General features: G+C 37.1%; 1 protein-coding gene across 18 annotated transcripts in view; it reads left to right on the top strand.

The window, feature by feature from the left end:
- The window catches only part of VTI1A (vesicle transport through interaction with t-SNAREs 1A), a 378,509-nt gene that overhangs the window by 83,335 nt on the left and 270,530 nt on the right, over window positions 1–24,644 (top strand). For 8 of the 18 annotated variants that reach the window (XR_011382257.2, XM_008270521.5, XM_051823643.3 and 5 more), the window contains exons 4-6: window positions 2,806–2,883; window positions 9,098–9,118; window positions 13,665–13,749. Coding sequence is in view for 17 of the 18 variants with exons in the window: in XM_008270521.5 (XP_008268743.1) it covers window positions 2,806–2,883; window positions 9,098–9,118; window positions 13,665–13,749 (184 nt within the window). In the remaining variant the exon portion in view is untranslated. Of the gene's footprint in view, window positions 1–2,805; window positions 2,884–9,097; window positions 9,119–13,664; window positions 13,750–14,969; window positions 15,045–18,597; window positions 20,480–24,644 lie in introns of those variants that run through there. The other 10 variants (XM_002718711.6, XM_051823644.3, XM_008270523.5 and 7 more) reach the window with 5 other exon arrangements.

Raw genomic sequence — 24,644 nt, 5'->3', positions numbered from 1 at the left:
TTGTGGTTTTTAGCATTGTCTTATCACTTGCATGAGGAACTATCTGATTCTTGAAATGAATTGTCTTTTCATTCTTTAAGAGAAGTCAGTCCTGTTAGAGAACACTTTGTTAAACTCAGCATATCATTTGCTTAATTACACCCAGAAAGCCGTCCAAATGACCAGTTTCTCCCCTCCCAATGGTAATGAATGACCTTTATCGAGTCTTCCCTGCTAGTCTGGCCGAATCTTTAGTTCTCTTCTGTTGCTGAGCATGTACACTCTTAATTGCTGGTTTTCAAAAGCAGTGGATTCGAACCAAAGCAAAATTAGATAGTTAGAGATGCACGTTTGTAATTTTCTTCTTCTTTTGAAGTATAGTAAATCAAAATAAGAATATAATGTAATTGAATAATCTATGCCAATTTGTTGATATTTTGGTGAAAAGAGGGCTAAACAAAAACAATCTCCATATGATGTTCTTGCATACTGTGGAATGTTTTAGTCCCCCATAGTGATGAAATGAATAATTAAAAAGACAGCTCTGATACCACAGCCTGTTTAAAGGTTTTCATTTCCTTTAATGCTGTAAAATACTTTTGCTTAGCCAGTTTGGAACTACTGTAGTGGAGATCTCCAAATGAGCAAAGGAAATATTTGGCTTGATTTAAGTACTGTGTTAAGGTCATGAAGTGGACTTCCCTTCTAATTTAGCATTTTTCAGTAGAAAATGTGTATGAAGTCCATAGAAATAGCTAAAGAACAGTAGCTTCAGCAAATGCAGTAAGAGAAGCAGGCTTACTGTATGCATTTGTGGCGGCAGGAAGTCTACTGGGTTCACGAATAAATTGGGTCACTCTGAAGGTGAATAGATGTCTTTGCTGACCTCAGGCCAATGACTTCATTTCTCTAATTTGTCCTCTCTGCACGTTGTTGGTTTTATTTATTTTTTATTTACTTATTGACTCATTGCAGCTACCAATGTATAAGATACACATTTGTACCAGGGACATGGAGCTTGTGTTGGATGCTCAGGGTAGAAAAAGGATCCCACGATCTCCTTAATGAGGAAACATTTTGCAACTCTAGCTCCTTTTTTTCCTGAGTCAATCCAGAATAATAGATTGGGGAGGAAATTTTACATGGTAGAATGAGCACTGGGCTGTGAGTCAAGACCCCAGGGTTCTACTCTCAGTTTAAGCAGAGCACCAAAGCCATCTTTCGAATTCCATAAGATTGCCTTTTTTCCCCTCTAAAAAATAAAGGGGTATTTAGTTTGTTTTTTTTTTTTTTTTTTTTTTTTCTAGTTTGACTCCATTCAGTCTTTTCCAGCTGGATTCTGCTAGGGCCTTAAGCCCTAACTCCTCAATTACATGTAATGAGCCAAATTCTCTCTTATGTATGAACTAAATTCTCTCTCTCATCCTTGGGAGACTAAGCAAATGACTTCTGAAGTAATTTTCTGTGTCCTGTAACTCAGATAAGGAATTCCAATTGAGAAGAGCTGCATCTTTTAAATGATTCAGAAGCCTATTGGTTGTTCTTTTCAAAGGTTCTTTTAAATTCTAATATAATGTTATGTTGAAGATGTTATGATCACTATGTGCCCAAAGAGTGTTACTCATTCACTCGTTTAGAAATAAAATTAAAAATCTTACTGTTGACTTCTGCTCATGGATAATGAGTAGTCATTTTAAACTGTGATACTTTTTCTGGTCACAGTTGAACAGGTAAGAAATTTTTAAGTCCCAAGTCTCCAGTGAGAAAGATTACTGTTTCCCATCTGCCATTTTTAATTGTATTTTTACATAATTCACAAGCAGGAAAGGCAACAAAGTAACTAATAAAACAGAACTTGGGTCTGAAATAATGATGCGGAAATGGAATCTAAGGACTATACACTAGTTCCACAGTTAATTTACAGAACCTTTTACGTTTTCCAAATATGTGTACATTTAGATGATTCAGGAATTGCTTACAGACATGTCCCTCTGAGTTTACAGGTGAGTGTAGATTTCTTGTCAAACAAAATTGCAGTGTGTGGAATATTGACTCATAACCCACTTGTCTTTATTTCCTTGGATTGGGAAAGGTTGATTCATAGCTTACTTGTCTTTATTTACTGAGATTGGGAGATTTGCTTTATCAGACACCATGGATGCATACATACATACATACACATACAAATGCACACACCCACACCCACACAAAAATACTTTCCTTATGGCCATTATTTATAGAGAGCTTGGAGCCGTTTAAATTATTATGTGGACAGAGGGCAGACTTTTAAATTGTCTCTCTTCTGGTTGGTAACATCATAATAACAAAATAAATATAGATGTGCTATTTAGGCATTCCATGGTATGGTGGGAGACATAATTATTATCCTAGAATTAGAGATTTTAAAGGACTATATTTTTAATACATTTCCTGTCACAATATTAGAGGCATATATTCTTGTTTTAATTACAATCTGGTGAGTTTGACACATACATAGCTGTATAGCTGTATTACTTTCAGTTTACAGTTGTATTTGAATGATGATGTATGGAATAACCCACAAGTCGCAATCTTTTTATGAATATTCATAGAGTACTTACACAATGAAGAGTTTTTCTTCATACTGACATTTCAGAAACTTCTAATGTACATTAAATTTCTCAAGTTCAGGAACTTTGCACAACTTTGGTGTGCAGAGTTTAGCCAATAGGTTTCCATTAGGGGGCTCTCGAGGTTTGAGATGATCAGCCTTGATACCAATAATGCTCCGAAGCCTTTACTTTCTAACGTTCATATCGCTCTCTCCCTTTTTGTTTTGTTTTATAGAAAAGGTCACGGATCGCCTACAGTGACGAAGTACGGAATGAGCTCCTAGGGGATGATGGGAATTCCTCAGAGAACCAGGTAGAATGCTAATCAGGAAGGCCCGGTGGGTGGCTGGAGGGTGAAGGAGGTCACTGGCACACTGGGCTCTCAAGCTGCTCCTTAACAGCATTAGCAGCAACTCATGTGGAAGCGATACTGTTTAATGCAAAGCTGGAGTCTTAATCAACTTCAAAATGTTTCTTGGAGATCTTACATTTAACCCTTTACCTTGTGATCACTGTCTGCTATCTTTTAAAGAAATCTTTTCTTCTCTTTTCTTTATTATTTAGTACTTAAGGAATAACTTGAAACACACTGTTTGCAGACAAAGCCAAGGTCTTCACCTCAAACACATGTAAAAGGAATAAAAAAAGTACATAATACAGCTTTGATAATAATGCAGTATAATTAAATCAACACTTGCAGCAAAACAAATGAAAGTAAGCTTTCAAAATTCAACAGGGCAGCTCAGTCCCCTATTGTGTAGCTTCTTAAAAATACATTCACCAAAATGCAAATTCTGAGTACCAGTGCAGGGCACAGAGAGCCATATAGAGGACCTGTTTCTGTCAAATCATAGCAATAATAAAAATGATAGTAATAATAAGGTAAGTCTTTTGTGGCAGTTTAGGATCTGTGTAGGCAAATATGTAAGATACAATTTCTTCTTAAAAGGGCCTTACAACTTGGCTGTCAATTCTCATTGGATCATACAGTACTGTCATGAGTCTAATTAATGTCCTACTTCTTTCTTTGAATTAATACTGCAGACTTCATTAGTTCACATAAATAATATATAAGACTTTTAAAAAATGTTTCAAGAACCTCAGTGTAGAGATGACTTTAAAAATGTCTCAAACAACCCTAGGGACTGATTGATGATGGGAACTTAAGAAGCAAGACCTAAATGTGTTTATTAATGTTAGTGTGGTGTGTATTATGAATGGCTGTACTCTGCCTAAAGGAAACTGAGTGTAAACCACTCACTAAGTAAATCCAAATTTTAATAAGATAATAGAGCATAATATGTTACATACCTTATAAAATTTGCATAATTATATTTACCATTTCAAATAGATGATATACTGGGTCCATATATGCTGATACCATATTATTTTCTACTATAATGTTTATTATAAACACGGATATTTCCAGTGTGGTTAAGCCCACCCGCCCCAAAAGAGAAGAAAACCACTGAGCTGATTGTGTTTGTTTTGGGAAAGATGGGACCCTCTCTACTATTTGGATGTTATCAGCTTGAGATCAGACATGCAAACACGTTGAGATTTGACATGGGATTTCAGCTTTCCTGATTGAAATGTGAGAATAGCTAACGGGAAAAAAAAAAAAAAACACATCAAACATAAAAGGGTAATGTAACAAAGGGTTTTTAACTCATAATAGATTAAGTAATGTGAGGATGAGAGAAAAAATATTTTCTTCCTTTTTAAAAGTGAGATTTGGATTGCTCATAGCTCTTGAATGACTGAATCATGATTTTATTTCCTATCTGATGCAGAAATCATTTTTTTTTTTACAAAATGTGAATGTGTGGTTCTTATGTCATTTATTTAAAAAGCTCTAGATGTTTCCTTCATTTGAAACGACTCCTAATGTAGAGGAAATAGAGAGGAAGGGGGTGTCCTGTCTAACTCAGACTCCATTATTCTAATAGATGTTGTAGTTCTATGACAGGGATCCTTTTTTTGAAAAAGAGTGTTCACTTCTTTTAATGGACTTTTTATATGCCTAGAACATCTCCTTACATACTTACAAGTATGATTTTTGTGCCTAAAGAAAAATATTCCACAAAAATAGATTGAGTTCATATTTTCTGAATTTCTCAAGTTATATTCCTGTCACTTTAAAGTGATTATGCGGAGATTTCCCCTGGACTTGTATAAATCAAACTTACGAATTCTGAAAGTGCTTAGAGGACTTGAAGTTTAGTTGTAAGGAGCTGTCACTTCAATATTAAATAGAGTATGATAAATTATAGTCATAAGAATATGTAACTGTTAGATTATTACTTATGTGAACTTTTCAGCCTGAAATTTGAAGGAGGTTTAAAACTCCAAAGAGACCACACTTAACTTTTTGAATGTTTTGTTTTCAAATGTAGCAAAAATTTCCACATAGTGATAAAGCCATTACATTTTGTTTTGAGGCTCTTTGCCATAATATAACAACTGTTGTCACTCAAACTACGATGCATCCTTAACCAGGTGCGGTGACTTGAGAATAACTTTTATTCTAGATGAGTGTTCACTTAGACTGTGGAATCGAAACAGACACTCTTTAAAGAGAAGGTTTTAAGTTGGTTCTTCATACTTCTGGATAGAACTATGGATAATTTATGTAAAAAAAATTTTCTACCTAAGATTGTTATTTTCAAGTTAATTGTTGGTAAATTGATTTTCAGAGCTTCTTCATATATTATTTATGAAAAACTTTAAATCTACAGGTAAAAGTGGGAAATAAGCAAAATGAGTCAAAAATATAAATATTCACACAAGTTAATATTGCTGTATTTCATTTAAAAATATTAAGAGGTTAGAAGAGAAAACAGTTAATTAAAGAATGGATAGAAATTATTGCAAATAGGTGAAAGAAAATGCTGACTAGTTATTTTCAATGCAATACACATATCCTTCCAATAGTGCCTGCTTTGTGAAGATTAGACAAATGAGAATACAATAGCTATTATTTCTCATTCTAGAAATGTATAATGCTTGGGGTTTTTTAGGATTTTAAAAAACTTGACTATTAATACATGTAATTTCAATCTACTGATTATAAAGCATATTAATTTACTCTTTGGTATATGAAACTTTGTTTTATGATTAGAGATGCCAAAACTTAAGAAATTTAAAATTTTTTCAAATGTGTCTTTAATGCCTTCATACAATACATATTTGATTTAATTCCAATTTAATTGCCTTATCAACGTTCATTTCAGATTCATATCCATTTTATTTAGTCAAATATAGCTCAGGCTTGATTTACAAAGAAGGGACCGAGTTACATACTTTGCACATTTTTTGCTGCTAGACCATCAGCTACCCGAGCACCATTGTCTTAAATGTTATTATTCTGTTCTTCTAGATGGCCATATTTGCCATTCCATATGGCAACATCTTAATTCCTTGAGAGAGTTGAGTTCTTGATGTACTTAGAGTAGAAACTTTAATAGTTCTTAGCTTGATGATTTCGTTTCATGAGAACTATGCTCAAAAAGGGAGAAAAAGAGCTTTGTGAATAAAAACACAAAGCCTTTCATAGTGGAGTATGATAATGGGACAAATAAGATGTTCCAAGTTCTAGTTTTGAACCCTGGTAGTCTTGCAGTTACCATATGCAAAATTACATTGATTTGTGAATATAAGTAAATCTTAAATAGAAGGCTCAACAAACATAAAAGGAGTAGGATATTTCCAAATGTGCAGAAATTTTTGTGGTGAAGCAATATTTAGCAGATAATGATTGCTTAATTTTTTAATACGAGGTTCTCTTAAGTTCCCATTTGAGCTTGCTGTGCATAAAGTGTGTCAAACTTCAGCTACAGACCAGGGGGTGAAGTCGGTCAATTTAATTCCCCAAGATCTGAGGAAGGTCGGTATCATTTCATATAGCCCTGGCAGAGCAGATCATTACCAGGCACAAATCTGTTCGTTACGTGCTGAGGGTTTATAGCAAAATAAATAGACTGTCATCATAAGTTCAGAAAATTGTGTGTTCGACCCACGATAATGTGTAAAGGGCGTTTAATAGAGTTCAGCATTTATTCGTTATCTGTATGCGGACAGAGACGGCAGTGGCGTTATCAGCTTTAAAAAAAAAATTCGGTAGTTCTGGGGTCACGTGACACACCTCATCCACACAGGCGCGCGCATGAACCCTCACATGCTCTGCAGTGCAGTTTTGATTTTAGTCACAGCAGAAGGCTTAACCACAAGAGATTCCACTGGTTCAAACCAGCGTAAACCAGATTTTTTCAGCCCACAAAGGAACAGATTACCTCTTGTATCAAATTCTGCATTGGGGGAAAAAAAATCTTTGTTTCAAAAAAGATGTTGATTATCATAACTCAACATGGTGGCTTTGCAGGCTTTCATGTCGCCTATGATGGAGCTCGTCACTTGATAAAATACAAAATCACCACTTTCTGTCTAGTCTAAGCATTGTTAATTTTCAAAAATATACCATCTTTTGTTTACGTGAATGAATAACTCTGCCTAACTTAAAAAAAAAAAAAAAAAGATAAAGATGAAAACCCTCCCATTACCTAGCTTAGCTACAAATCCGGTCTGGAGCTCGAAGTCAGCCATGCAGCACAAACAAGATAGAACGTTTTTTGTTTGGAACCTATTGAAAAAACAAATGGGTAGCATTTTTAAACACTCATTGATTATGGCAGGGTGGCATGCCCCAAATGGTCTCCATTGCCGAGGAGTAGTTTTAAACTTTGGCCCTTTAAGTATCATAGTCAACTGAAGAATGGTGCCCCCAGAAAGAAAAGATAGCTGTGCGATCAGTTCCCAGATTGTCTCTGAGAATTCATGTTTGCCTTTTTCTCCCATGATGTACAGGTGGTAAAGAGAAGATTCTAGCACATGATAGACCAGATATTTTAGTATAAAGTTTGACTTCTGGGGAAGAATTGAAATTTCCACATGAAATGATCAGATGTTTACTTGTACATGCTGGCTGGTTGCCGAGCGAATGGGGTGTATGAATTAAAAATAATGGCAACTTCTAGTCTGTTTTGAAAGGATGATAATAAAAGTTGCATTTTCAGTAAGAATCCCGTGAGGCATTATGTAATAAATTCTGTACTCTTTTTGGAAAGAATTCATTCAGAAATTTTGAAATTTCATTTTGGACTTAAAAATCTTTTTATATCACCAAGTAGCAGAATAAGCTGCAATACGTACTGCCTTCGGTGACTATGAGACACAAGCAGTGGTAAGCATTGGGAATCCTGGCACTTCTAGAGAGACTTAGAGTGAGCCATTCATGACGCATTTCTCACCAAGCAGTAGTTCAATTCATTGCCCTGCCAATGTCAAGTGTTAGAACAGATGTTAAGAGACATTTGGATGTTTAAAAATTATCAGTTGTAGAGTTGAATTGCTGAAGATGCACATTGCAAACCTACAGCGTGGTCTGCAGTCTTTTACAGCAGAGGTTTCAGTTTCTATTCACTGCAGAAGCTGTGGTAGACATTTTAGCTATAGAGTGCCGAACACACACGTACACACACACACACACACACACACAATGAGCAAGATACATGGCTATATTCTTGTCCTGATTTCTAAAGAGTGAAGCAGCTTGTTTTATCTGTTATAGTTAAGGCAAATAGAAAAATATTTTACATAGGAGAATTAAAATAGGAGAATTTACTAACAAGAGTGGTTTTTTTAAATTTAACTTCAGTAAAAACAGACTGGAGTACAAATCAAGTAAGAGATTTAATTGCTTTGAGATGACCCAGTTTAAGATAAAGGAAATTGAAAAATGAAGAAATAATTTGAAAATGAAAACAGGCCACATGATTGCAGTAACCTCTAAAGCAAAACAGAAATTTACTTGGAAATCTACATTAGTTCTAAGGATAGTGAAATTTTTCCTGATACTGTATCCTAAATAAGTGTTAACCAGTCTGTCCTACTTTATTCTCAGCTAAAATAATATGACCTCCAAATGCAGTCCTATTACTAATGGGTACAAGTCTGACGTTAACTAGCGTAATAGTTTGTTGTTTTAAATACTTATTGGAAGCAAACCATGAACTGTTAATCATTTTCATTTGTAGGTAAAGTGGGATATCAGTTGTCAAGATTCCAAATAGAAAAACATCCTGAAAACTTGTATATACAAAACCTCTTCAGCGGTACATTCTTAGAAGAGAGGAACAGTAAACTTGTTTTCTTTCTTTATAATATAGACTCCTATGAAGTCGCTCCCCTTTATTTCATGATGGTGTCTTAGATGTACTTTAAAAGAGAATTTCACACTATTCTCTTTGTTTAATGTGACAGTGTGAGAAAGTGATCTTTATTCGTTCAAAAAACTCTGCATGTAGTCTATGTTTAGGTTCTTTTAATGTGTTTGTCTGTGATTTTTAAATGCTAAACATGTAAACAGATAAATTGTCAATGTTAATTCTGTATCCTGTCACACAACTGATCTTTCTTTCCTGCCATTTCTTTCCTTTTTATCTTTTTTTTTTTGTGCATTCATGTTGCAGTTGATAAAATTACGTGAAGAGGTGAGTACTTCCTAGTTTCCCCCCATTTTTACAATTTTGCTTTTCCAAATAAAACTGAAGTGGATCTTTGGGCTCGTTTTTCCAGGGAAATCTACACATAGCAAAAGTATTGATTACGTTGCTTAGAAATCTCTGTGACCATCTTTTTAAAAATGATCATATCCTCATTTTAAAGTCTGTGAAAAAAAGAAAGGAATAATAAATGAAAACTTAAAACCATGCCCAAGTATAGTTTTACTATGATATCTGACTTCTAGCTTGTTTTAATTGTGTTGGTTTCTCAAAGAAGTTAATCTGATTTAATTTTTTCAGACATTCTGATTTACTTTACTGAAAACCATTCTTACATAAATTCCTTTCCCTCACCCAAAATTCTTAGGTTTAGCATCTGACACCATGTATCCATTATCCTCTTGGGGAAGTGCACATATAAATGCCCTACCAGTCTATAGACACAGGTACCGAAGCATAGCCAAAGCTGCTGCTGCTGCTGCTGCTGCTGTTGCTGTTTAACAGTTTTTCTTTTTGTAGGAAACTCAGCCAAGTGAGTCCTCATCTTTGAGTTTGCTAATCTGTTTCATAATGCCCTCTAGACATCTTTGTGGCCTAGCACATATTTACTCAGTGTTGATAATTTTATTCCTGTATCAATGCAGGACGTTGAATGATTCTGCTTGTTTTTGTTCCATTAGGCCAAACATATCAAATATACTTTGGTATTCTTTTTTCAGAGATAGAATACTTTTCATAGTTTTCATTTAGTGAGGTTGAATTTTGTTATTTTTCTATTAGGACATAAAATAACAGCCCATGTTGTGATTTAAAAATTGTAGAATTCTTATAATCAGAACACTATGGATTCTTTTCAGGTTTAGATTGGTTACATTGAGGCTTCCCAGAAGTTTTTTTTTTTTTCTTTGTCAATATATCATTCTCTAGGTGACATAAATGTTGATTTCAAGGCCTGCAGACAGTGGTTTTCAACAACTCTTCTGATTTCAGATGCATTACTGGCGCTCTGTCTTGGTAAAAGTAATGACATATACGATATAGGGGAAAACACAAAAAACCCTCACCCTCCAACCTCTTGTGTTTTTTATCTTCCCTACATGAAAGCAGATGTATAAACTAAATGAATCAACTGCAGTTTTGCTGTATTAGATGATTTGTGAAGTGACTGATACTGCAACATTATTATCCTGCAGGATAGAATATCTGCTTGTGTATGTTTGCATATGCTCATGTTTAGGTGAAGATCTGAATTTTCAATGTCAATGGAACTAACAAAAGACTTGTAAACCTCACTGAGATGAAACTGCACCAAAATCTTGTCCCTGATTTTAAGCAGTAAAAATGATTACTAAGTCTTATGCTTCATTACAGTAAGCATTTTGACACATTTATCTTTGTTAGGTTGAATTGTGTAGAATTAAAAAGCTTAATTCTAAAAGCTGAAAATATCACATTTACTTTAAAATACGTTTTATTATGTTCGATGACTTAATTCTTTTGTTTGCTTATAGCAACAATTTCAACAATTCTAGAATTATGGTTCTGGAATTCATGTTTCTGACTATAACCCATTATGAAATTATAATTGGAAGAATTAGATCATCCAATGAATACGATGAAATGTTTTAAGAGTCTTTATTATGAACGTGGCATTGATATTTATAGACCCGATTATGGTGATGGCACTGCACTGGTATATGGTTTGCTCAGAAGTAACTGTTTCTCAGTTGGGATTTTAATAGTAATCATACAGTGAGTGTTATCCCGGATTTCTTACTGGCACCTCTGCTAGGCAGACAAGCACCCATGTGCTCCAGCGTATGATGTTTTGTTGTGTTTGGTAACAAAGGGTGCCCCATCCTATCCTTACAGTGCTCTCTCTGGCTCTGTTTTGGAAATGGGGTATGCTTGGAGGCAGGGCTGGGAGCTGATCTGGCGGTGGCTACTCTGAGCTGTTTGAATCCTGCACCTCCAGCTTTGCACATTGCACAGCTCCTCACACAAGTTGAGCTCTGTCTGAAGCTCCTGCACAGCTTCACTTACCTGCTTTGAAAAGGGCTGAGAAGAGGGTGAGAGAATGAGTTTGGGATGGAGTATGGGGGCAAGTTGAAAGCATCAGCTGCTACTGTAGTGTATTTCCTTTCATTTATAGAGACCAGGGCAATGTACAACCAAGGGAACAATGTAAATAGCGCAGCTGTTACAAGAACTTGATTTTAGTTTGACTTAAGTGAAGAGGTTCCAAAATACAAAGTGAAATCCTGCTGGAAAGCTGCTGGTAAACTGATAGTCCTCTTGTGTGCAGATTTTCTAGGATAAAATTGAACCATCCTGACGAAGTTGCTTATGTTATTTAGGATTATACTTTTTTTTAAAGTTCTTTTAGAAATCTTGTTTCCCATTATAGCCATGAAATCCCCCATATCATTCTACATTTAAATGCTTTATTTTCCATATCCTGTACTATCATATAAGTACAATGTCCATTTCTGGTATTTTTAAATTTACAGTTGCTAATTGTTTCTCTTTAATTTAGGATTTCATCCAGTAGGAAAATCAACCAGAAATCTTTGTTGTCTTATTCTACATTAATATTCAGATTTGTTCTTGCTTTTGCAGATCTGATAGATATCATTTTAGAGAATCACCAGTTTGAGACTATGTCTTTTGTTAAGGTAGAGAACAATATTCAGATAAGGAAAGAGCAATCCTTTCTCCAAGAACCTGCATGTAGGGAGAATTAGGAGTAGGAAAGCTATTTTTGACAAGCCTTAGTAATAACATATTTAATTTTATTTTAAAATAGTCATCAATGCCAAACACACAGACTTCCTCTGGCTCTTCTTTTGCTCAGTTGCAGCTTTCAATGATTTTGCTTTTTCACAGCGTAAGAAGCTTTCCTTCCTTTCTCTGTTTTATTTATTTAGTTTTTCTCTTCCAGGAGGAGGGGGCGATTTTCCCCTTAATTCTCCACTGTATATTAGACAACTCTATTAATTATTATAGACTGTTGTTGCAGCTCCCTGACCTTCACATCAGGTCCTATCTCTCTGTTCTAAATGCATTGTTTTAATGATTCTCTCCCCCCAACCCTTCCCCCCAAAAAATTTCAAGGAAAGCTTTGATGTGGCTTTAGCTGCCTCCAACGTCTGGCCGCATCTCAGATGTGTCACCTATGCCGGGAGGGAATAAGGAAATCACGTTTTGAATGGTAATGATAACATACTAATCACTTCCTTTCTTTGAAGATGGAAGCGAGATATTCTGTCAGCTTCCCTGGCTGCTAGAGCTTGGAGGCACTGGTCTAGGTGTATTAGCTTAAGTGTGCATGTCAATACAGCTTGCATCTCCAAGATCCATGGGGGCTCATTAGAGCAAGGTAGATCGTTTCTCTCGACAGCCACTCAGATAATGTGTGTGGCACCTCCTTTTTTTTTTTTATTATTATTATTAGAAAGCATTTCCACGACTTTAAATGACATCTGTCAACAACACAAAGTTACAGGAGTTATGGTTGCATTTTTTCTTTCTTTTTCACTGGGCACCAAAACTGATTTGAGCAAGGAAGGTATTAATTTATTAAATACTTATATACGTATACAGACATACACATATACAGATCTACATATTCATGTATTTCTAAGTATCTGGACTTGCATATATTCTTATTCATTCCCAGTCATTATTAGCTTGTACGTCTGTTTGGGCGACCCGAAGAGATCTAATGTGTAGTTTAAAAAAAACTCAGTGTAGAAAAAAAAAAAGTCTGGAAGCTGAGAATTTGGGGCTAATCCTCTAATCCCCCCCATCTAATATAATGTAAAAGTGAGAAAAGAGGTATATGTAACTTTTCTAGTTTTAGGTTACAGTCTGAAATACTATATGTTAAAAGTTCACCTTCAATCTAATGCCATCTATATTTGGGAATAGATTCACAGTTTTGTACATCTGTATAAATGGAGAAACACGTGTCTCTTGTTTCTTGCTGGTTGTTCCGAGTTGTCCTAAAACTACAAGTACTGTTTAGTATTCTGTTTTAGTAGCATATGTTGTTCTGTATGGCATCTTGCTACACATCCAAAATTGAGTAGCATTCTCTTAAAAATAAAGTTTCTGTTTAAAAATTACTCTCTGTAGGAATCAAAGAAACAAATGGGTTTTTGAAATGATTGCATTAAAAATACAAATGGGGATCACAGATCTATGCAAGTATCTCATCTCAGCTGAAACACAAACTATCCTTTGGCTCTGGTTTTCATATGTTTGCAGTGTTTTGGAGTAAGATTTATCAGGACCACATACACCACAGGTTGCCTTTTAAAACAAAAAAAGTGGATGGTCCATACATGATTGATTGGGAATCTGTCCATTGTAGAGGTTCTTACAATGGAAGAGTTGCTAAAAATTAACTATAATGGGTTATAACAGCCCCACCCACAAATGTTAGGGCATCGGAAGGCATTATTTTTAAAAAAGGCAAAAAAAGAACATTGTAGACGGCTGTCTGATTTTTTTCTCCCTTTTTCTTTTTCAGAGGGCACATCTGCTCGATAACACAGAGAGGCTGGAAAGGTCATCTCGGAGACTAGAGGCTGGATACCAAATAGCAGTGGAAACCGGTAAGAATTCTGAGAGTGAGCAAATTGTCTTGCTTATGCACAGCAGTCTTCACAACACATGACATTTCAGGGAGACTTCAAAGGAGCAGCAGAGACAGCAGCCCGAGATGTGGTTTACATATTGGGGAGACAATTGGGAGCTTATTTGCGCTTATCTTTTTTCAAGTTAAAAGGCATGACATCTACTGAAAACAGTTCCTGAGGTTTAAAAGTATACATCTGAAAAGAGATGGAATACTTTGTCTAAATTCTACATTTGTCTTAATATGCAGTTACATGTTGTCAGTTTACCCACCCGCAATGATTGCTAGCACACCATGCCGCCTCCAGTTGTTTGCGCCTTTACATTTTATTCACATATGTAAAAATTAACATTTTAATCAGTCTAAATGATGTGAACTTGGGACAAAGAAATAACGATACCCAGTTTACTTTGCATATTTTTTCCTAGTGTTGGAAGTGTTTCCTAATGATTCTGTATTTTTTTAAAATTATGAACAGAACGTGTAATTGGATATGGGAAAAAAAGTCACAGCAAGCTAATGTTCATAATAATCTTACTAGCATTAATTAATACTATTCAAACTTTTGATTTGAATTAACACTAGTTTTTAATTTCAGAAAACATATTTCCAGTTTGACTTCCAAGACTAGTCTACTTAAAATAGATAAGCTTTTCAATTATAAATGTTCATGCAATGATTTTATGTTTTTACATAGTAAATAAATACCTATTAACACCATAGTAGTCATCAGTTTCTTATTATTTAGCTATACTTTTTGTTTTGTTTTGCAAAGACTGTAAATAATCTATTCTGAATATTTTAGATTGCTTGCTCTCAGATATACTAGCCACAGAAATATGTGACCAACAATATTTCCATTGATTTTTTAAAAATTTAGTGTTACAAAAATGTTTATTTTGAAAGAGTAGGTATAATGAAAGTGATCCCAAATAATGTCTTTAATGAATGGCTAGTGTATTTCTTTCTGTGGATTCATGGGTAGCCCCTATTGGCTGGTTTATGTGATGACTTCCAGGGAACTGAATATTGAACAATATTGGCTTTGTATTAATGGTGAGAAAACTGAAGAAACCACAAACTTTCCTGAACTTGAGCAGCCCTTCTTTCTGAGGTTATGGATAGCTTGGCTTTTTGTCCTGATGAGAATAAAAGGTAGCTTTTGTGTGTCCTTTCTGTTTGGGTCACTTTGTGAAGAATGTGACATATGGAAAGAGCCCTGAACGTGAGACCGAAGGAGCAAGCTGTGGTTCTAGCTCTTGTTTGTGTGATACTGAGTAAGTCACGTGAACTCTCTGAGCCTCAATTTCTTCTCTTCAATAAAGCAGAAATAATACTCTTCATCCCAAAATATTCTCCAGTAATTGTGGTATAGTTAAAATGTTTTATGCACTGTGAAGCACATATACAGATGTAAGTATTATTGGTATATGGCCTTTGATGTTATACACTCTTTAATCTTTCTTTATTTCACAGAAAATAATTTTTTGGTATGACTGAAATTTGTATATATTAAAGGAGTAGAACCAATATGTTACTTGACCAATCCTTGGGGAATGTGGCACTGTCTCTGTTGCACATCACAGTCATTAAGGGGACTTTCCTTGACTGAACATCCAGTGGTGAACCTCTTTCCACATGGGACTGCCTTGGGGTCAGGGGTCTTCTTGCCTTGACAGTGGTCACAGGGCTTGATTTGGTTGATGAAGTGCGTTGTGGGGTGTCTTTTTTTTTTTACTATGCCATTCATGTAATTTCTTCCCAAAGTGGAAAGAACTCATCACTTGGACTGTTTCGTAGAACGCAATGGTATATTAACCATAAAGATTTAGAAAATTAGATGTTTATTTGTCATATAAGACTTGGGAACTTCTGAAAGAGTATAAAACCAAGTGTGGGAAGAAGAATAAGAAGGGGCTTGTGGTGGTAAAGACAGATGTGCTGCTGCTCCTGCATGGACAGGAGTCATCATGTTAATGCATTTTATTGGACATGTTCGCAGATGGAGTGAAGAATGAGAAGGCAGGATAAAATACATTCTTTCTATCCTGCTTCTTATTGAAGGAATGTTGAAACAATACACTGTGGTGACCATGTTGCTTTTGTATTTTCTGCTCTCCTGCTGGTCCTCAACTTCATCATACCTATTTTATCTAAGGCTTTGCGTTTTGTCTGATGTAAACTTATGGAACTTACCATTTTGTTACAGTAGCAATAGAAGAACAGTGACTTTTTAAAGGATTTATGTTTTTGATTGAGGGGCAGAGAGATGGAGAAGCAGAGAGAGGTCTTCCATCCGCTGGCTCACTCCCCAGATGGCCACAATGGCCGGAGCTTGGCCGATCCAAAGCAAGGAACCAATAACTTCCTCTGGGTTTCCCACATGGGTGCAGGAGCCTAATCACTTGGGCCGTCCTCCACTACTTTCCCAGGCCATTAGCAGGGAGCTGGATCAGAAGTGGAGCAGCTGGGTCTTGAACCAGTGCCCGTATGGGATGCCAGTGCCACAGGCGGATGCTTAACCTACTGTGCCACAGCGCTGGCCCCTAAAAGAATACTTTTTATTAATTAATGCCTTGTTGAGGAAAAGACATGGAAGCGCTAGTGTGATTTTTGAAACAGGACAAAAGAGGAAAATGGTTTCCAAGTACTCTAGTCTGAGAACTAGTTTTATATTACAAATTTTCAACAGTCTACAGCAAACTGAGAAAAGGGGCAGAATGTATTGATTTTTGTGTAAAGCGTATTTTACTAATTTGAAGCGCTGCGCCTTGGGGGCCAGTATGTGCTGCAGTGAGGTGAGCTGCTGCTTGCAATACTGGAATCCCATATCGGAGCACTGGTTCACATTCCAGCTGCTCCACTTCTGATCCAGCTCCCTGCTAGTGTGTCTGGGAGAGCAGCAGGGGTTGACCCAAGTGCTTGGGCCCCTGCCACCGACGTGGGAGACCAAGATGGAGGTTGAGGCTCAGGCTTCAGCCTGGACCAGTCCAAAGCGTTGCAGTCATTTGGGGGTGAACAAGTGGATGGAAGATCGATTTCTCCTCTTTCTCTTTCTCCCCTACCACAAATAAATAAATAAATAAATAAATAAATCTTTTTCTTTTTTAGTACAAGAGCTGTACTTTTTCCAAGATAATATTTTTCCTATTTTGGGGTTAAAAAAAAAAAAGAAAAGATGGTTTTATGATACAGTAGCAATAGATAGAAAATATACGTTTGGCTTTCTCTTTACCTGGAAAAGTAATGAAACTGGTAGGCCTATTTTGGACCCTCTGAAATTTGGTTGCTTTTTGTTCCTGTTTTTGTTTTTGAAATTCTACTTGACTACGAAATCTAGCAACTATTTCCTGATGTACTAAATTAGAGAAAGAGAAAAATCCCATTATCTGGCCCTGTCATTAGTCAGCTGTGTTACTTAACCTCTCTGCATATGCTCTGATATTTGCCACATGGAAACTTAACACCAGATACTTGCTATCCCATAAGATTATGAAGTAAAATAAGACCATATCTAAGTAGGACTCTGTAGAAGTTGCCATTTTTATAAGTTACTATCAGCAAAGATAGTAACTTAATCTTCATAATAATTGGCAAAGATTTCAACAAAAATCTGTAAACTTTTCATTAACTTAGCGGTCATAATTGACAAATATTATACAGAGAATAGTATGGAATGGGATAGGATGGTGTGGAATGAGTATTTGAAGGTGATGGTCTTCTTAACAAGTAATGAAATTCATCTTCTAAAATTTAGCCGTTTTGGGGTGGGCATTTAATGCAGTGGTTAAGAGGTCACTTGGGACACCCATATCCCACATCAGAGTGCCTGGGTTTGAGTCCCGGCTCCACTGTTGCTAATGCACAACCTGGGAGGCAGCAGATAACAGCTCAAGTACTTGGATCTCTGCAAGGGATATCTGGATTGAGTTCCGGGCTCCTGGTTTTGGTGTGAGTCAGCCCTGGCTGATGCAGGCTTTTGGGGAATGAACCAGTGGAGGCAATCAATCAATCAATCTCTCTCTCTCTCTCTCAATGAAAATAAGAAAAAATAAAATCCGGTCATTTTTTATATTTCTACGTTATTTTGTCAAACAGTCACTGTCTCTTCAAGAATGGCTACTCAGCAAAGGGACATATATCCAGAGTTTGTTTGGTATGAGGAAAAAATACATGATTCTAAGTGCCATTTACACCAATATGCATAGAATTGAACACCAGTCATGTTTTTTGTTTGTTTGTTTTGTTTTTGTGGATTCTTTCTATCTGAGAAGACTGGCAAAGTTAATTGAACAATTCTAGTAAACGGTAGATAGAAGAATAAATGACATTAAAATAAAAGAAGGTGAGGCCGGTGCTATGGTGTAGTGGGTAAAGCCACCACCTGCAGTGCTTGCATCCTATATGGATGCCAGTTCAAGCTCCACTTCCGATCCAGCTCTCTGCTATGACTGGGAAAGCAATAGAAGATGGTCCAAATCTTTGGGCCTCTGCATACATGTTGGAGACCCAGAAGCAGGTCCTGGCTCCTGGCTTCGGATCGGCCCAGCTCTGGCTGTTGCAGCCATTTGGGGAGTGAACCAGTGGATGGAAGACTTCTCTTGGTCTCTTTGCCTCTGCCTTTCTGTAACTATGCCTTTAAAATTAATTAATTAATTAATTAATTTAAAAAAAAAAGCATATACTAGAACATTGCAAACTAAGATTTCTATCCAGAAGCAAATTAGCAGGGGGCATTTGGCACAGCAGTTAAGACACTGTTTTGGATGCCAACATCTCATATCATAGTCACTGAGTTTGGGTTCCATCTCTGCTGTTGATCCAGGTTCCTGCTGATGTGCATCCTGGGAGGCAACAGGTGATGGCTCATGCACTGGAGTCCCTCTGCCACCAATATGGGAGAGACCCAGATGGAATTCTGAGATCCTGCCTTCAGCCTGGCCTGATACTGGCTGTTGTAGGCATTTGGGGAGTGAACCAGCAGATAGAAGGCACTCTGTGTGTGTTTCTGTTTCTCTTTTTCTCTCCTCTCAGGCCTTCAAATAAAATAAAGATGAGTAAATAAAAATATTTTTTCAAAAAACACAATTACCAGATGCATTAATGGAGGTTCCTTGGGAGCAATTGCCTGAGCCATTGGCTAGATGGAGCTCGCATTTCTCTTAAGTTCTCGTCCTATAGTCTCTGAGGAAAATTGTGTCTTCCTTCTTTCAGTTACTACTGATAGGCACTATGACATTTTCCTGTGGAAAAACTTACTTTGTTTGAGGTCAGAGACTTAATACTTAAAACTTTGGGTTTTCTGCCCTTTAGTCTGAAATTACATTTCCTTTTTTCCCTGAAGTAAATATCCCAGAATTATATCAGGAACAAAACTAGTGGAAGCTGAATGATTAATAAAAGAAATATGCTGAAAGAAAAATTATACAAGGGCAGAAATTCAAAAACTCCCTGTCTCCTTTCAGTGGGTACAGAGTAGTTTAAGATCCTGTGCTTTGGATGGGCCCAGTGCGCCTGGAGCCGCTTGTTTGCCCACATTCAGCAGCCTCATTTCGTGGAATCGTGATTTGTCCCATTTGCTGCCTTGGGTCCTGACATCCCTGGGGACCTGAGCATTATGAGTCAGCGTCCCTTCTCTCTGTAATCACTGTGAGCCAAGCGGCTTTGACTCCCATTTGGCCATTGATGTCTACAACAGAGTGCTAGGCTTCCACCAGCCTCTGTGCCCTCAGGAAGAGGTGCCCCACCCTTCACCCAGGGTCCTATGGGAGTAGTGACTGGCAGTGTTGAAAATACTACAGTGTTGATTGAGCGCTTCATAGAGGCCACTCCCTGTTTCAGTACTGTATATTCCTGTTCTAGTTACTCTTCAGCATGACCCTAGACAGGGGTTGTTTTCTCATTTTGCAGGTAAGAAAACAAGCAACTAAGAGATTAAGTCATTTGCCCACACTTACAAAGCTAGGAAATAGTACAGTCAGACTATCTCATTTCCATATTCTTAGCCAATAGACTGCACTGAAACACGAATGCCACTAATATCCAACACCTAGAGTTGTCAAACTGATCTGTTGTAGTCAAAATGTGTCATGTTCTCGCATCTGTTAATTTCTTTCCCCCATAATTTATTTAACAACTGTTGAGTACTCTGTGCCATGTGCTGAGTTTACAATAGTGAATGAAGACAGTGAACATACCTTGTCTCAGGCTGCTTCTATTACAGGGAGGAAGTAGGCAGGCAGAGACAGGTACTTTCTGAAATTAATAAATAAATGGTCAGGTTCATTTCAGATGGTAGTAAAGTAAGTCAGAGTATTAAGGAGCAACTGATGAAAGCTGCCATAGGTTGGCTGGTCTGGAAAGATCTCCCGGAGAAGCAGCCTGTGAGCTGTCTTGAATGGTTCAAAGAAGCCGTCTATAAGCGAATCCAGGAAAGCTGATGCATGCCAGGCAGAGGGGAGAGCAAGCGCCCAGGCTGTGAAATGACAGGGGCTGGGGATGTTCAGGCAGCACAAAGAAGGCCAGCCTGGCTGGAGTGAAGGGATAAGGGGGCCTAGTACATGGTTAGGGTGGTGTTCAGGCAGGAAGCAGGTAGTGAGGCCATCGGATATGGGAAGAAGTCTGCAGTCCAAGGAGATCATGTGATCATGTGATCATGCAGTGACTCTCAGCGGGGGTTATAGGTGTGGAGGGCCGAAGAGTGGAAACAAGGAGACATACGAAGAAGTTTATTACGGCAATCACAGATTTGGTCCTTTTGCCAGGTGAAATTACTGATGGAGGGATTTGATGGTGAGCATGTAGGAGAAATCAAATCCATTTTGAACAGCATCAGAGACAAGGAGCTCAAAATCCATCATTGATTCTTTTAACAGTTGACCTGAGTTCTCAGACTTACCAGTGTTCAGGCCTGGAATGGCTTTATAAACAGACAATGTCCAGTCCATCAGGCTAGCAGGAACAGACATTTGTGATGGTAAATCTGGGTTGAAAACTAGGTTTCTGGTCTTTTGTATGCAAAATGATGACAATGATACATATTTTTCAGAGTTCATGAGAGACACAGTGTATAAAGAAGGGTTAGTTAACTGCTTAATAAAAATATATTTTATAAATCTCTGTCTTCGTTTCAGATATGTTCTGATTTTAAGTGCACACTGTGACTTTGGTTAATTTTGTATTTATATAAGGAGGAAATGGGTTAGTTCCTTTACCCAAAGTGAGGGTCTGGAAACCAACATTGGTATCACCTGGGAACTTTTAGAACTGCAGGATCTCAGGGCCAACCCCAAGTCTACTGAATCAGAATCTGCTTTTATCAAGACCAGCTGTGATTTGAGTGTACTTTAATGTTGAGTTAAATGCCTGTTTTTTGGTTTTAGTATTGAGTCTGTGGTTTATTTGTAGTAGAAAAAAGTCATTGCTTTGAATTTCATGTAAATGCGTGTAAAATTTAAGGTAGGTAGCTAGATATAGTTAGCACCTGCACTGACTCTAAAATAAAAAAAATATGGTTGTATCTGTTAATGTAAATATTAGTGGCATTAGATATAAGGATGGTCTTATTTAGGAGCTACCAAGATTCTTCATGTTGCCTTAGTTAGGAGTATGTGAGTAGACATTACTCAGTAACTAGTAATCTATCCTGTAACCCAAAAGGAACTCATTATACCAACTTTATATTTGACAAATGCATTTTACTCTTATATCTAACACCATTTACAATCATATTTATTACAAGAATATATCTTGTTTCATTAGGGAAATGCAAAAATGACTTTATGAGTAAAAATAATGACACTGTTGTATAGTTGCATGTTCTTTTGAAAAAATAAAATGTTTACTACACATACCTTATTTGTTGTGGATTTAATGACAGGGGATTCTATCCATTTCAGTTTTGATAGTTTCCTTACAAGTTCTGTTTCTCACTATGAAGATTATCTCTTTAAAAAAAATAGAAATATGGGGGTCAGTGTTGTGGCATAGAGGGTTAAGCCGCTGCCTGTAGCACCACCATCCCATGTGGGCATCAGTTAGAGTCCTGGCTGTTCCACTTCCTATCCAGGTCCTGCTAATGTGCCCAGGAAAGCAGCAGAGGATGGCCCGAGTGCTTGGGTCCCTGCATCCATGTGAGAGACCTGGAAGAAGCTCGTGGCTCCTGGCTTTGGCCTGGTCCAGCCTTGGCCATTGTGGCCATTTGTGGAGTCAACCAGTAGATGGAAGACCTCTCTCTGTAACTATCTTTCAAATTAGTAAAATAAATCTTTAAAAATAAATAAACATATGGATTTCACTTTAATTCCAAAATGTCAAAACTCTGTTATAGTTATCTAATCTTAGGAATATATATCCACTGTCATGTTTTACATGATATATTCAGATTATTTTTGCACTTGATGGTTATCTCATCAAAATTTTAATTCATTTGGAGTAACAGTGTTAGCCAGAGAAGCATGAAGAGAGAGAGAGAGAGAGAGAGTTTCATCCGCTGGCTCACTCCCCAATTGGCCACAATGGACAGAGCTGTGCCGATCTGAAGCCAGGAGCCAGGAGCTTCTTTCAGGTCTCCTACATGGTTGCAGGGTCCCAAGGACTCAGGCCATCTTCTACTGCTTTCCCAGGCCATAGCAGAGAGCTGGATCGGAAGTAGAACAGCCAGGACTCAAACCGGTGCCCAACTGGGATGCCAGCACTGCTGGTGGCAGCTTTACCCGCTACGCCATAATACCGGCCCCAACAAATAAATTTTATAGTATAGCTTTTTAATGAGAATGAGATAATTTGTGAACCACTGTTTCATTTTCATCTCTATTTTAAGAGTTCTTACAGGAAAAGCAATCAATATATGGCATGCACTTACATTTTCTTCAAGTCAAACAAAATGTGCTTCATGTTCAGAACATTTTAAAGAATCTGAACAAGTGCATTTTAATAGTTGGGATGACTTCCTTTATATATTTGTTTCCAGGTCTTGGCTGAACTAATGATGGAGTGTTCCAAAGCCTTTTGTGTGGTTACATGGAGGTTGTGCAGTTTAAGAGCACAATATTGCAACTTTATCACACTCCATATTTTGTTTCTTGATGATTTCTTTCAACTCATCCTTTTATTATTTTGATCAACTTGTTGTAGAATTCATTCAGAAATTTTAGTCACTTTGGGTAGTATTTATTTAGGTAAAGATGTTACCAGACTCAACGCCATTAATTTTATCATCTCAGTTTACTGCACATATACTGACACTGCCTCTCCTGATCCCATTCTCCCTCTCCTTACTGTATCATCTTTCTCCTCTTCTTCCTCCTTTCCTCCCTCTCCTCTTCAAAAAACATTTTGAAGGTTCACCATGCTATGTAGAATATAGTAGGTAGATTTGAAAATATAAATCCTCAAATCTATTAGTTTATAATCTATTGAAAAGATTAATGGATAAAAGAATACACAATAATATAAAGTAATGCATGAAGTATTTTGATGTTGTCATCCAGCTTGGAACGTGTACTGATATCTCCTGCAAAGTATATCAGAATTTACTGATAAGTCATTTTTAAGACTTCAAGAAAATAGACTCAAAAAATAATCACAACTTGTTTCTTGCACTTAGAGCATCTATGCATTGGTAAAAGAATAAATTTCTTGATTCTCAGTTATTAGTGAGAGTTGTATGAGATCATATGAAAGAAGGTGAATATTGTGTTTTATTATTTGACAAGCTTTCATCGAGTCCAGCTGAGTGCTAGTTGCTACCGGGATACAAAGCTAGCAAGACAAGTCAGCTGTCACAGTCATGGGTTCTCAGAGTAGCAAATCTTATGTCCATTAATGCTGATGCAAGTGCGGACTGTAGTTCAGAAACACTGCATGTCCAAATTATTAGAGAAATAACAAATTAGCATCTTATGTTCTATAATATAAGAACATAGGATTATGTAGTTGAACTAATATTAATTTTATTCAACCATATATACTTTACACAAGAACTTTTTTTAGAAATATTAAACTTTAGGCCAGCACCATGGCTCGCTTGGCTAATCCTCCTGCCGTGGCGCTGGCACCCTGGGTTCTAGTCCTAGTCGGGGCGCCAGATTCTGTCACGGTTGCTCCTCTTCCAGTCCAGCTCTCTGCTGTGGCACGGGAAGGCAGTGGAGGATGGCCCAGGTCCTTGGGCCCTGCACCCGCATGGGAGACCAGAAGGAAGCACCTGGCTCCTGGCTTCAGATCGGCGCAGTGCGCCGGCCATAGCGGCCATTTGGGGGGTGCACCAACGGAAGGAAGACCTTTCTCTCTGTCTCTCTCTCTCACCATCTAACTCTGCCTGTACAAAAAAAAAAAGTTTCTCTTCATTATTTTGGGTGATGGAATGTTTTCAGCATCTGAAGGACATCTCTGTTTGAATAGATACTTTTTAAGTGCTGAGACTTGCATGACCATATCCTGTGAGTTTTTAAAAGTTTTCCCCAGTTGTAAAATAATTATTTTCGATGTGTACTTATCACTTACTTTATAATTACAAGCATGTTAAATTCTAAGATCTTGAAAATCCTGATTCTATTCTGAAGAGAATAGAGGTAACTTTCATTTGGGGTAGAGCTCTTAAAGAGTATTTTCACGTTGTGATTAAATTTGTGAGGTTCTCTGAGATATTGGTGTGCTCTATAGTGGTAAGAAAAGAATGCCATTTAAACCTTATTTGGAGAACCTTCTCCTTAGGTGATCCAAGTGAATTCATAGGGTTCATTTTTAATCCATTAAAAAGCATTACACTCATTTTTAAAGGTGCCTTGCCTATCGCTTTTCCAGTTGGTCTGTAAGGTACACATGAAGCCATTCTTACTCTCTCGCATCTCTGAGTTGAGAAAAAGAATGACG

This window comes from Oryctolagus cuniculus, chromosome 15 (genome assembly GCF_051225735.1).
Source record: "Oryctolagus cuniculus isolate XC-2025 breed Fujian yellow rabbit chromosome 15, ASM5122573v1, whole genome shotgun sequence".
Classification (NCBI taxonomy): domain Eukaryota; kingdom Metazoa; phylum Chordata; class Mammalia; order Lagomorpha; family Leporidae; genus Oryctolagus; species Oryctolagus cuniculus.
The sequence above is the reverse complement of the archived record's forward strand: the minus strand, read 5'-3'. Positions and strand labels throughout refer to the sequence as shown.